The sequence below is a fragment of the Gymnoscopelus microlampas genome, assembly GCF_963454915.1.
Source record: "Gymnoscopelus microlampas genome assembly, chromosome: 23".
Lineage (NCBI taxonomy): Eukaryota > Metazoa > Chordata > Actinopteri > Myctophiformes > Myctophidae > Gymnoscopelus > Gymnoscopelus microlampas.
This window is the reverse complement of record NC_139960.1, coordinates 18,587,453-18,599,841: the sequence shown is the minus strand read 5'-3', so window position 1 is coordinate 18,599,841 and position 12,389 is coordinate 18,587,453. Positions and strand designations below refer to the sequence as shown.

The 12,389-nt window shown below is 41.2% G+C and overlaps 1 protein-coding gene across 9 annotated transcripts in view; it reads left to right on the top strand.

Moving 5' to 3' along the window:
* The window catches only part of eps8a (EGFR pathway substrate 8a, signaling adaptor), a 109,177-nt gene extending 98,186 nt beyond the window's left edge, over positions 1–10,991 (top strand). For 8 of the 9 annotated variants that reach the window (XM_084050344.1, XM_084050351.1, XM_084050347.1 and 5 more), the window contains 5 exons: positions 1,665–1,703; positions 1,793–2,102; positions 2,573–2,795; positions 3,494–3,626; positions 9,590–10,991. In XM_084050344.1, coding sequence (XP_083906470.1) covers positions 1,665–1,703; positions 1,793–2,102; positions 2,573–2,795; positions 3,494–3,626; positions 9,590–9,703 — 819 coding nt within the window. In that variant the 3' untranslated portion in view covers positions 9,704–10,991. The remainder of the gene's footprint in view (positions 1–1,664; positions 1,704–1,792; positions 2,103–2,572; positions 2,796–3,493; positions 3,627–9,589) is intronic. The other variant, XM_084050346.1, reaches the window with a different exon arrangement.
* Positions 10,992–12,389: the final 1,398 nt, after the last annotated feature.

The following is a 12,389-nucleotide window of genomic DNA, read 5'->3' as shown; positions in this document are numbered from 1 at the left end:
GGTCATTATGTCATGCTTTTGATTTGTCACATTTACCTACTGTCCCATTGTTTGTTTTTGTTCACATTTATTCTACTGTCCTATTGTTTTTTGGGCTTTTTTCCCCCACATTTAACACTAAAGCTCATGATGCCAAAGAAGGAGTTTGAGCTGTTCAAGGTAGGGTTGTGCTTGTAGTGAGTTTAACGCTGCTTGTGGGATGGATTTGTAGATCTACTATTTTGTTGAGTTGCTGTGATGATGTTGCTGTTGTCCTGAATATGAGGCTGCAACATTAGACTTTGCCAGTTACCCTTAGATCGGGGGTCTTCAACGTTTTTCAGGCCAAGGACCCTTAGCTGAGAGATAAATGAAGCAGGGACCACCCATTACATATTATATATAAAATTGTGTTGCAGATAAACCTTTTTCATAGATTTCATCGATACACACCACTATCATCAGTGTTGTGTGAATTAATGTTGTTTGTTTGTTTACACATTATCTTTTGTATTAATATGTTGGATTCCTTTTAATGTGCAATGTACATTTTCAGACATTTAACCACTTAAACCCTCAATACTTAATAAACTTGACCTTCTCTATCTACAAGCTCACATCTGCGATGCGTTTATGAGCTTGTAAACGGGCAATTTTTGGCAAATGTTCCCCCCAGAATTGGAATGCTGGGGGTTCAAGTGGTTAATATAAAAAGTTCCTATCACACAGAGTAACCCCCCTGTTGTAACTCTATCGACCCCTAGGGGTGTCTGTTGAAGACCCATGCCTTAGAGAGCCATACTAGATGACTGTACCGACTGTATATCCCTTCTCTTAGAACAACATGGTTTGTTTGAGCTGAGTGAGTTTGCGGTGCTGCTGTGAGTGAACTATAAAGCCACAATACATGCTCCTTCTGACGTCCGAACATTTTGTTCGGAAAGGGAGGTGAGATGACTACGTACATTTTCACGTCATCCTGTCTCCGAACTAGTTTGGAAAGCCCGTCCGAAAACGGATTTATTCCGACGTCGGAAGAAGCATGCATCAGCTTTAACCCATTCAGACCGGGAAGGCATCTGTGTAACCAAAGCTTTAACCATTATTTTATACTTTGGCTATTCAAAAATAGCAGATCTACAAGCTCATAGCGTGGCACAGAGTGCCGCCCTATGAGCTTGTAGATCTGCTATTTATTTTTGAAAAATCAGGAAATGTGTCCAAATCTTTGAATAAATATAAATATAGTTTTTTAAAGCGAACAGTTTTTTAACTCAAATCTTTGCTTCTGGGGGTCCCTGGAACAACATTTTGGTGGTCCTTGACATGAAAAAAGTTTGAGAACCACCGATATTATAGCAACATAATAAAAATAAAAATAAACTGTTAGGATTTAGAAGACATTTGTAGAATCCTCCAGAAGCAAAGATTTGAGTTAAAAACGTTCGCTTAAATATATATATTCAAAGATTTGCACACATTTTATTTTTAAATTGCAGATCTACAAGCTCATAGCGCGGCACTCCGCCGTGCTATGAGCTTGTATATCTGCTATTTTTGAATAGCGAAAGGAATCGCAAAATGACACACAGATGCATTCCCGGTCTTAATGGGTTAACTCCCTCTCATTATTGCCTTATGTTTCATTTCATTTCTTTTCTTTTTTTTTCATTTCATCCTTCCAGCAATTACTGGGCGAGTTGAATGAGGTAAAGGAGCCACATGTAAGGAAACAATATGGAAGCTGTTTGAGAAGCTGGATTGTCTTTGAGTTTCGGGGGGGCTAATATTGATCACTTTGATCTCTTCCCAGAAACAGACCATGAAGACGGACTACATCCCCAGCAAGCCGGCGGCCACAGCCATGCCCCCCACCGCGGCCCATCACCACCCCATGTCTCACCCCATGCCTCACCCCATGCCTCCGGCCCCCATGCCTCCCCCTCCAGCTCCGGCCCCAGCCAGGCTTCCCACCCCGCCCTTACCCCCGCCGGCCGCTGAGCCCCCCAGGCCGCAGGCCGGCGGCGCGGCGAGCCGCCACAACGCCGGCGCCGTCCCCAGTGACGCCGGCAACGTCACCATGAGGGAGCAGCGCGCCAGCCAGCGGCATGTGCCCGTTAACCGTGAGTGTATATTGGCTATTTTTGAATGGCCTAAGTATAAAATAGAGCTTAAAGGGGTTACACCATGAATGTAAAAAAAATATTATATATAAATATTGCCCCCTAATACGTATTAAACAGGTTGTAAGCCTAAAAAAACATCCAGATATTTTTTCTCACAATCTGACTGTCTGTCATTCCAAGCTTTTTCAGCTGCAATACCAAAACGTCCTTTTGGGCAGAGGGGTGCTACTGAGCAATTCTGTCTGTCAATCATCACCTCCCCCCGCCCCAAAAATACCCCCCCCCCCCAAAAAAAAAAAGAAATTCATGGTGTAGCCCCTTTAAGTGGTTGAATATGTTGTATTCATAATTCAATGAAAAGTAACAAGTAACTAATGAATTGCATGTTTTATAGCGGTATGCATACAGTCCTAACAATAAAGATTGCAGTTGAAGTCTCTCTCTTATAAACGGTCCCTGCCCGGCAGGGAGGAAATCCAACATGGAGGAGGTTCAGGATGAGCTGATGCACAGGCTGACGCTGGGCCGCAGCGCCCAGAAGAAGTTCCAGGTGCCTGGGCCTTCTGGGCCTTCTGGGCCTTCTGGGCCTTCTGGCCGCGGCGCCGTTGGCCCGACCTCCGCCAACGTCACCTACGACTCCTCCCCCAAAGAGGTCCGAGCCTGGCTGGAGACCAAGGGCTTCAGCTCTGTGTAAGTTCCTCCACCTTTGTGACAAAGGGAGAAAAACCAAGGTGAAAAAGTTCAAAAGCCTTTATTGACCCTTCACCGTGTGTGAGGGCAGAAACCTCTTATCTCCATATTCTAACTTTTTGTGTTTTTTTTCGTAAATCAACGCCCTACTTGATCATACTACAGCGTCACACAAAAGCATCAAAAGTAGCAGATTTGCAAGCTCGAAACATGGCGCGAAACAACACATTTTGAGCTTGTAGATCTGATTTTTTAAATTTTAATCTCGAAAAGTAACAGTTTTAGACATATACATATACATCTACATTTTAGAGATATACATAATTTTGCACGGGTTTCCTTGCCAAGTATCCATGTGCATTAAATGTGGCCTGCAGGTAAAATTATTTTTTTTTATTTTTGGCCCGGTTTGCCCAGGATTTTCCCGGTTTCAAGCTGGGTTAGAATATAGAAGTTAGAATATGGAGAGAGTCGGGTTTCTGCCTGACAGCAACGATTATAATGAGCATGAGTGAGGAGGACCAATTATGGGTAGATGGGTTAAACATTGGTGAAGTGCTCCCTTGATGGTTATGGTTCCCGGTTTGGTGTTTTTTGAAAATAACGGTCACTGTACCGCAAACCCCTCTGCAGCACCATTACCAGCCTGGGGGTTCTAATACCTACTTTCACCCTACCTTTCTTCCCTCTCTCTGCAGCACCATCACCAGCCTGGGGGTTCTGACCGGAGCCCAGCTGTTCTCGCTCAACAAGGAGGAGCTGAAGACGGTGTGTCCAGATGATGGCGCCAGAGTCTTCAGCCAAGTGACCGTCCAGAAAGCTGCTCTTGAGGTGGGTACAGTACTTACCGGTGGCCCTGCACCGCGTTTGTCATTGTCACCGTTACCGCGACGTCGTTACCGCGACGCTTCTGGACTGGACAGCTTATTGATAGTCCACTAGGACGGTGGTTCTCAAAACTTTTCATGTCAAGGACCCCAAAATTAATATGTATTTGGCCGTGGACCCCTACCTGAAAATATTTTGTGCCGGGGACCCCATACAAGAAAAAATAAAATTATATTACAAATGTGTCCTTTTTTATTTTATTTTATAGCAGATCTATAAGCCCACAACGCCCACAAAATTGGATTCTAAATTTGTCCAATTGTTTTGAAAATAGCAGATCTATGGGCTTGTAGATCTGCTCATTTCAAATAGCCAATAGGGTTAAAGTGGTTTGACTGAATTTGATGCTATATTTAGCACATTTTGCTGGGGTCCCACCTAGAACCCCCCCAAGGGTCTTTGAGAACCACTGGACTAGAGAGGAGGTCATTAGAAACGTGTCCTTGTTTTATCCCCCTTGTTCCTCATTGTCATCACCGCTCTAGTTCTGGACAGGTTATAGACCCAATCATCATGACCTCACCACAACCCCCAAAAAAAGGTTTTCCGGGTAGATAACGCCGGCAGCAGTATTATTCATTATCCTTATTTCTGGAAGAACGGGACTCTTATTATATTGTTATTGACTTTTAGGAATATACAGTTTTGTCCTAAATGTCCACTGGTTGACAAACTACACATAGCTAATGTAATGGTGTCCATAAATGGACACTTTATTTTATAATTCTTAGATATCCATAGACATTCTACAATTTTAAATGTAGGCATTACAATTGTAGAAGGTCTATGGATATGTATACAATATAAAATAAAGTATCCAGAACATTAGCTACGTATGTCTAGTTTGTCTAATAATATACTTCTAATAGTCAATAACAATATCATAAGTGTCCTGTTCTACCTGGAAATACAGCTCACACGTTTGTTTACAAACTTATCCACTAGAGAGGAGATTAACGGTGTCATTAGAAAAGGTTCCTTATATCATTATAAAGATGTATCTCAGTGAGTGTAGTCCTAAATCCCATTTTGTCAAATGTTCTTGTGAATATAAACAAGTAGTCTTCGGTTTGTATTTGATGGATTTGGGGATTATATTATGATTGGTTGGTATTCTGAGTTTCATCAAAACTAGTGGTTATACTGTATAAACGATATATATCCCCAGCACTCACGTAAATGTGCTTTTTATTTTGATAGTAGAGGGCAGCATGAATGCAGCATGTACTGTATGCTGCGCGTGCCTATCAAATTGAAAGTACCTAAAGGCAGACGCAACATTTTTTTTTTTAAAGATAAATGCAAACGCTAATGACGGCCCTGTCTAAAGGACATTTCAGTGAGTTCTGGTGATCTTTCTGCTTACTGTATACAGTATGAACTCTGAGACCTACACCCAGACTGGAAGTCCAAATCCAGCCCAATTGTGATTTCCTATCCAGATTGGTTTGATGCAGTCTGAACAAGGCTAAGGCAAGAATCTGTTTCCATGTGTTTTTTTTTCTATTCAGACTCAAATCTGGATAGGACACAAATCAGATTTGGGCTGCCATTCTGAACAGAGCCATATCCAATGGATATGGCCTTTGTTCAGACTTGAGTTGTGTTTGTATTCTTTAGTTACACAATGAGTGGTTCTTAACTGTTAACTCCAGTCCTGAGAAGCAAGCAGTGCTGCTGGTTTTCATTTCAGTCGTCTAACCAGGAACTCATTTGACAGGGGGGACACCAGCTGACTGGAATAAGCTTGTAGATCTGCTATTTTCACCATATTTGAAATTTACTTTTTTCCCTTCATAGAAATGTAGTGGAGTCAAAAGCACAATATTTGTCCAAAGTATCCAAAAATACAAATACTCAAGGTAAAGTACAGATTAGAGGTGTACACTGGCACGCCCTTTACGATTTGATTAGATTGTATGATGCATCTCGATGCAAATTTTTCATTAGTTAATAAGGAATTGGAAACTGCAGTGATGTAAGTATACACACTCTCCTTGACATAAATAACTTGCCAATAACTTATTTTAGCTTAAAATCGTCAGCTAAAATATATAAATGGTTCATGGCTATAATCGATTATGTCACATTGCTGTGTCGATGATGCATCGTAGAATCAATCATTTTCCACACCTAGTACACACCTCTAGTACAGATAGAAAAAAACGTACTTAAATACGGTACTCAAGTAAGTGTACTTTGTTACTGTCCACCATTGCTTATACTGTGATGACATGCCAAAAATAGATATGCTACTAGTAGGTTAAAAGTGTCTCAGTAATGGGATGTCAGGGGGGATACAGAGGGTCCAGTCTACAGTGTCTTTAATGGGATGTCAGGGGGGATACAGAGGGTCCAGTCTACAGTGTCTTTAAGCTGGCAAGGTCTGGTGTTGTGGTGTCTTATTTCCTACCTGCAGGTTTTCTTCTGACCCCTCCCCCTCACGATCTTCTGACTCTATGCAAACTTTCATCAAGGTATCGTTGTGCACAAAGGACGCTCCACGCTCTGTTCTGTGGCCAGCTTTAACGCAACTGAATGATTCAAGCCTTATGAAGGGTTTTTCTTTCTACCTGCTTTTATATCACCATGATGAAAAAAAGAAAAACAAGATTTCACAAACCATTATATGGCTGTTTATTTGAAATGTTTAACATTCGTTCCTAAACCTGGCCCACAGAAAATGGCGTGTAAAGCTATAATATACAGTATACATACAGTATAGCAGTGTGTAATAGTTTTAGTATGGTACGCTCCCTAAACAACTGCTATGGTTGCACACAGTCCCCCCTTCAACACCCCTTGAATAGATTCTGTGCATAACTGTAGTTCCTTTTTCCAGAGGTGGCACAAACATGTCCCGATTCCTTTTCCGGGTGTATTTATTTTTTATCTAGAGTAGCCAATATTTTTTTACCCCTTTTTCTCCCCAATTTAGTTGTTGTGCCAGTTGATTCCTCCCCACGCACATTTCTGTGTTGTCACTGCTGTCGTATCCTACTGACTCACCTGCCAGTGAGGAGCCCTCACCAGGAGGACGTAGAGCCTTCGTTGTACTCCTCCCGCCCAACACTCCCTGCTGACAATTGCCGCCCCAGCCCGCAGGAGTATGTGCAATGACCAATATCACCCTCCTCATCCGGCTTCCCTCCCCCGAACACGGGCCAATTGTGTCCGTGTAGACGCTCGACAAAGCCGGATGCACCACGGTGGATTAAAACCCACAACCTCCGTGGTGGTGGGCAGTGACTTTACCACTGTGCCACCCGAGTCTGTTTCTCACAGACAATCTCATACGACAACCGCAGACTCGATGTGCTTCAAAATACAAACAGAGAAAATGCAAAGGTCAACGATGACTGCAGTTATGCACAGAGTCTATTCATTAGCTCCAGAATGTTCCACGTCGTCCACCAGAAGACATCTAAATGTTCCCTAACAGCCACCACTCACCCACTGACTGCACCTGTCCTGTAGACATAGAAGATGTTGTCTAGTTGAAATGACACCCGGCACAGAGAGAGACCCACAAGTCTTTGTTATCCATTTATGTTAATAAGCAGGGGTTCACACCTAAGCCGTAGCGCTGTAACAGATGTCACAAAGGATCAAAATAACTGTGACAACTTCACAGCCAGCCGTCAAAAATGGGTACCGACCCATTTTTGAAATGGGTGCCGACACAGCGAAAGGGCCTACTCTGTGTGGAGTTTGCATGTTCTCCCCGTGTCTCCTAGGGTAGTTAATACCCTCACAAAAACATGTAGTAATCCTGGTCGCTATACCGCCTCCCCCATGACAGCCGGGGCGCCTGATGGAGGGGAAAGGAACTGGTTGGAATAACGTGTTCCTTCCACGCGCTACGTCCTAGCGGGGAAACTCCCCCCTGCCAGGTGACGAGAAGGTCAGTTGGCTCTCATGCATTGAAGGAGGCATGAGCTCGGCCCTGGGCTCCCTAGGCTGGTGGGGGGAGTGTAGCGCCCAGGATCACTTAGAAAATTGGCACAGGGTGAAAAAGGGTTACAAAATCGTGCGATAAAACATTTTGAAAAAAATAAAATAAAATGGGTATCGACCCATTGTTTTGGTAACCACTGTCTTAAAAGATTCTGAGATGAATGAACTGCTGTCAGAGAAAACAAGGCATGCTATGGATTAGATGTGAACTGGCTTTGAATTGGTGTCCCAATTAATGTTGAATGTCAAACCAGATCCTTTAATGCTAGTATGCTTCTACAAAGTGAAGCTTCATGCTATTTAGCACTCAATCTTAACTACAGTAATTAACGGTTGTTGTTTTGTATACATGTCACATACTGTAAGTATCCTATCTCAGAAGGACTATGTTTTCTGCCTTATGCAGACAGGTAATTATCTTGCTACAGAGAATTCATTTCTGAGCAGCTCCTCTGTGTTTAACATGTAACATAACTGACTAATTATACATTAACGGTGGGCCTAGGGCTGGACAATTAACCCAAAATACTGTTTATCCAAACCCAAATTTAGAACTATAACTGACTTAATTTGGCTCATGTAATAGATTTTTAATGATCGTCTAAATGGATTAGTCTGACTAACCACTTGTGCCCTGTTACAGTATACAGTACTTTCTTGCACAATGGTGGCGTGCAAGATCTTGTGATCTTGTAGATCTGCTATTTTCAGTATATTAAAACAATAACAATAATCATAATCGAGGTAAAACTTTTTGATTTGAAGTCATATCGCCCAGCTCCAGGTGTGCCATATTAATATTTTTTATTTAATTGTAATACCTTTGACACTCTTTTTGTTTTTTAAATAAAATAATACATGAATTATGCAATACGGGTCATTATACATTTAAGTTGGTATTATCATAGTTATGTAGGTGTCTGGTACAGCTTTGAAAACTCCAGTTGTTCATTTCCCTGCAATGCATAAGATTATTAGGAGATTATTAAGATAATTAGGAGAAAGATTGTTGTCTGCTGTATTCCTTATCACATTCCCCGATTACAATATACAGTATTTCTTTCATGTCTGCTCCTGCACCTGACAAATGTGTGTTGATATTATATAGCAGATTACATCTACATCTAATAAAGATCCAGTCGTCCAGCATGTTAAAAGGTGTATGGGATATGTTACTATGAATGGACAATGAGAGAGAGAGAGAAACAATACAATAAAGAGCGGAGCACACCAAGAACAATAACTATAATGAAAACTATGTTTTAAAATGTTGTTTTAACTCTAGTGGAAGGCCGTGGCCACACCACAACTATAACGACAACGACAGTAGCCAACGATATTGTCCGGATCAGTCTCAGAGAAATTTGATGAAAGATTAACAAAAAACACTAGCAGACAAAATCCATCCGAATTTCGTTGCCCCAGAATTTCACATCATTATCATTATAGATATCTTTATAGTTATATTATATCGTCTCTGTCGGGTGGAAACCTCATATGTCCGAAACAGTTACTTTTCAGGATTCAAAAATTCAGATTAAAAAATAGCAGTTCGAGCTAGATCTGCTACTTTTGATGCTTTTGTGTGACGCTGTAGTATGATCAAGCAGGGCATTCATTTACAAAAAAACACAAAAAGTTAAAATATGGAGATAAGAGGTTTCTGCCCGACAGCAACGAAAATTATATAACTATAAATGATTAGATATGTTTATAGTTATCATTCTTGATGTGGACGGCACTTCACCGTCTCCATCAGTGGTTCTCAAAGTGCGGTCTAGGGATCCTCAGGGATTATGTGGGTTCTTGAAATTAAAAACGTTTGAGAGCCACTGATCTAGAATGAGGCATTTCCTCTGAGTTACATTTTCATATCTTTCGTTAGCTTATCGTCTTAACGTTGTCTTTTTTTGTGTTGTGTTGTCTTTCTGGCTGTCCTGCACCTGTAGAAGAGTTCAGGCAACGAGCTCCAGGAGATCATGAGGCGGAGGCAGGAGAAACTGGCGGCCAGCGCCTTCGATTCGGGCGTGGAGTCTTTCGACGAGGGCAGCAGCACCCACTGAGCCAGGCGGGGGTCTGGGGCCTGTACCTCATGTAACGGAACACCAACCCCCCCCCCTGTAACGAACACCAACCTCCCGTTGTGTCATTTATGCCCCTTGTGTCATTCTCAGGCGGCGGCCGCCCGCGTGGAATTCGTGGAGATCATGCGCCGCAGGCAGCAGCTTCTCGACTCGGCTTCGTCTCCGTAGAAATTGAAACCAAAACGCAGCAGCAGCGACCTTTTTCTGAACTGTTTCCGATAAGGGACAAAAAGTACACACACACATAAGTAGATCCGCAAGTGAAGAAATAATTTCTCTGCCATGTTTGCCTGATATCAATGTGAATAGTATGAGGAGATTGTATATCGTTGTCTGTTTGACTAAATGGTTGTTGAGCAGAATGTTGTTTGTATATGTCTGTAGTGTTGGAAACGAGTGAAGGGGAAGTAGGCCTACTGCTGCAGCAAGGTCTGAGTATGCAGAGTTTGGTTGTTGTACTTGGTCGTGTGCCGGCGTCGCTTTGCCGAAAACCGCCGAACCACAAGCTCACTCCGCGTCGCATTTTGACACGAGGGATGGTACAACAATCATTATTGTTGCGACACACGTTGTGAGCTTGTAGATCTGCTATTTTTGGTTAATACCCCCCCCCCCCCAAAAAAAAATATGAATGCTGGGGTGCAAGTGGTTAACAAAAGTGTCATTTTAAGTGTTTTAAGCATATTTTGATTATCATTGCAATAATAGTAATTGCAATTATTTCAGCCACAATAATCCTGACGTGAAATCTTTCGTATCGTCGCATCCCTACTCGACGTGTTTGTGAGATTTGTAGTTCGGCTGTGTTTTGGCACGCGACACTGGGCACACGACCAAGTATAAATCAGACTTCAGGACAAAGTCACTGGTTGCACTTATTGTCTTTGTTGTTGGTATAGAGTATGTATGTCAAGTATGTACAGTTAAAGACACAGACGAATGGAATGCAGGAGCACTAAAGACTGTGGGGTGATTCTGCCGTGTGCTGAAAAGCATTTCACGCTGAACAATTGTGAATAAGTGACTGAGCAAGTGGATGATTGATTGTACACATTTCTGGTTTGTTTGGGGGGGGAAAGAGAATTGTAATATTTATATACAATCGTCATTGTTTTTTTTCTCCTTCCTTTTTAAAAAACATTATTTTATGGTCATGCCAAAAGAATAACTTAATATAACTGAGAATAGAGCTGAAATATCTAAGAAGGTAATTGTGTATTCCTTTCCATACAGTCAATGCACATTAAAGGCATAGTATGCAACTCTGCCCTGTGTTTACCGACTTACCTGTCGACTACCATTTTCACTGACGAAAACTAAATAAAAACTAAGCTATGATGACTAAAACTAAGACTAAATATATTGACCATTTCGTCAACAAATAAAAACTAGACTAAAATGTTAGTGAGGGGCGAGTGGAGAAGAGATCCAGTAGAACTAAAAGACAAGTCATTTTCTGTTTTGTTGCGCTCTGAAAATAGCAGATCTGCTATTTTCAGCATGCAACCAAGTGTAAAAATCAGCCATTACGACGCCATCAAGGCACCGGCAAACATTAATTTTAGTCGACTAAATCAACTGTAGATTTAGTCGACTAAAATCTTATGATATTTAGTCGACTAAAACTAGACAAAAACTAAAACACTTCAGATGACTAAAATAAGACTAAAACTAAATGCAATTTGATTCAAAAGACTATGACTAAAACTAAATCAAACGCTTCTGTCAAAATCAACACTACGTCTACCAAAACTAACCGTGGAAGAAATGTGTTTCATGTAGACACAGGGCAAAGTTACAAACTATACTATGCCTTTAACTTGATGATAACCTGTGTTTTATAAATATGCTTCCATGTATTACACTGCAGTTATGGTATCTTGCAGCTTTGCTCTAACTATGGCTCACGTGATTTGATCAAAGTGCAGTAACAGTAGGAGTTACAAACTCCTTTGAGGATTCCACAGATTTGAAGTGTGACAGTAGGTTTGACCTATGGTGGAGGAGGTACTCGGATTCTAAAAGTAATAGTACCAATACCAGAATATAAAAATACTCTGTTAAAACTAGAAGGCATGTATTCAGAATTTTACCTGAGTAAAAGTACAACGTTATTGGCATCAAACTACACTTGCAATACCAAAGTAAAAATACTCAAATTAAAATTTCACATCTACAAGCTCACAACGCGTCGCGAGTGTGAGCTTGTAGATTGCCACTTTCTTATAGACAAAGTATAAATTAGGGCTTAATTGGTTAATGTGTGTTTTGTAATAATCTAAATAAGTAACTTGTAACTATATTATTGTAATGGAGTAAATAGTACAATATTTGCCTTTGAGATGTAGTACACCGAAATGTGTAAATACTCAAGTAAAGCAAAAGTACCTCACAATTGTACTTCAGGACAGTACTTGAGTACATGTACTTTGTTACTTTTCACCACTGGTTTGACTATCCGCATTTTTGCACAGTAACAAGTCGTAGCTGTCAGGCAGAAACCTTGTATCGCCATATTTCAACCTTTTCTTTGTAAATTAATGCCCTATTTCATCATACAAGAGTAGTGAAAATAGCCGATCTACAAGCTCAAATGCAATGCATTGTGAGCTTATAGATCAGCTATACATTTTGTTTTAATAATAATTAAAAGGAACGGTTTTGG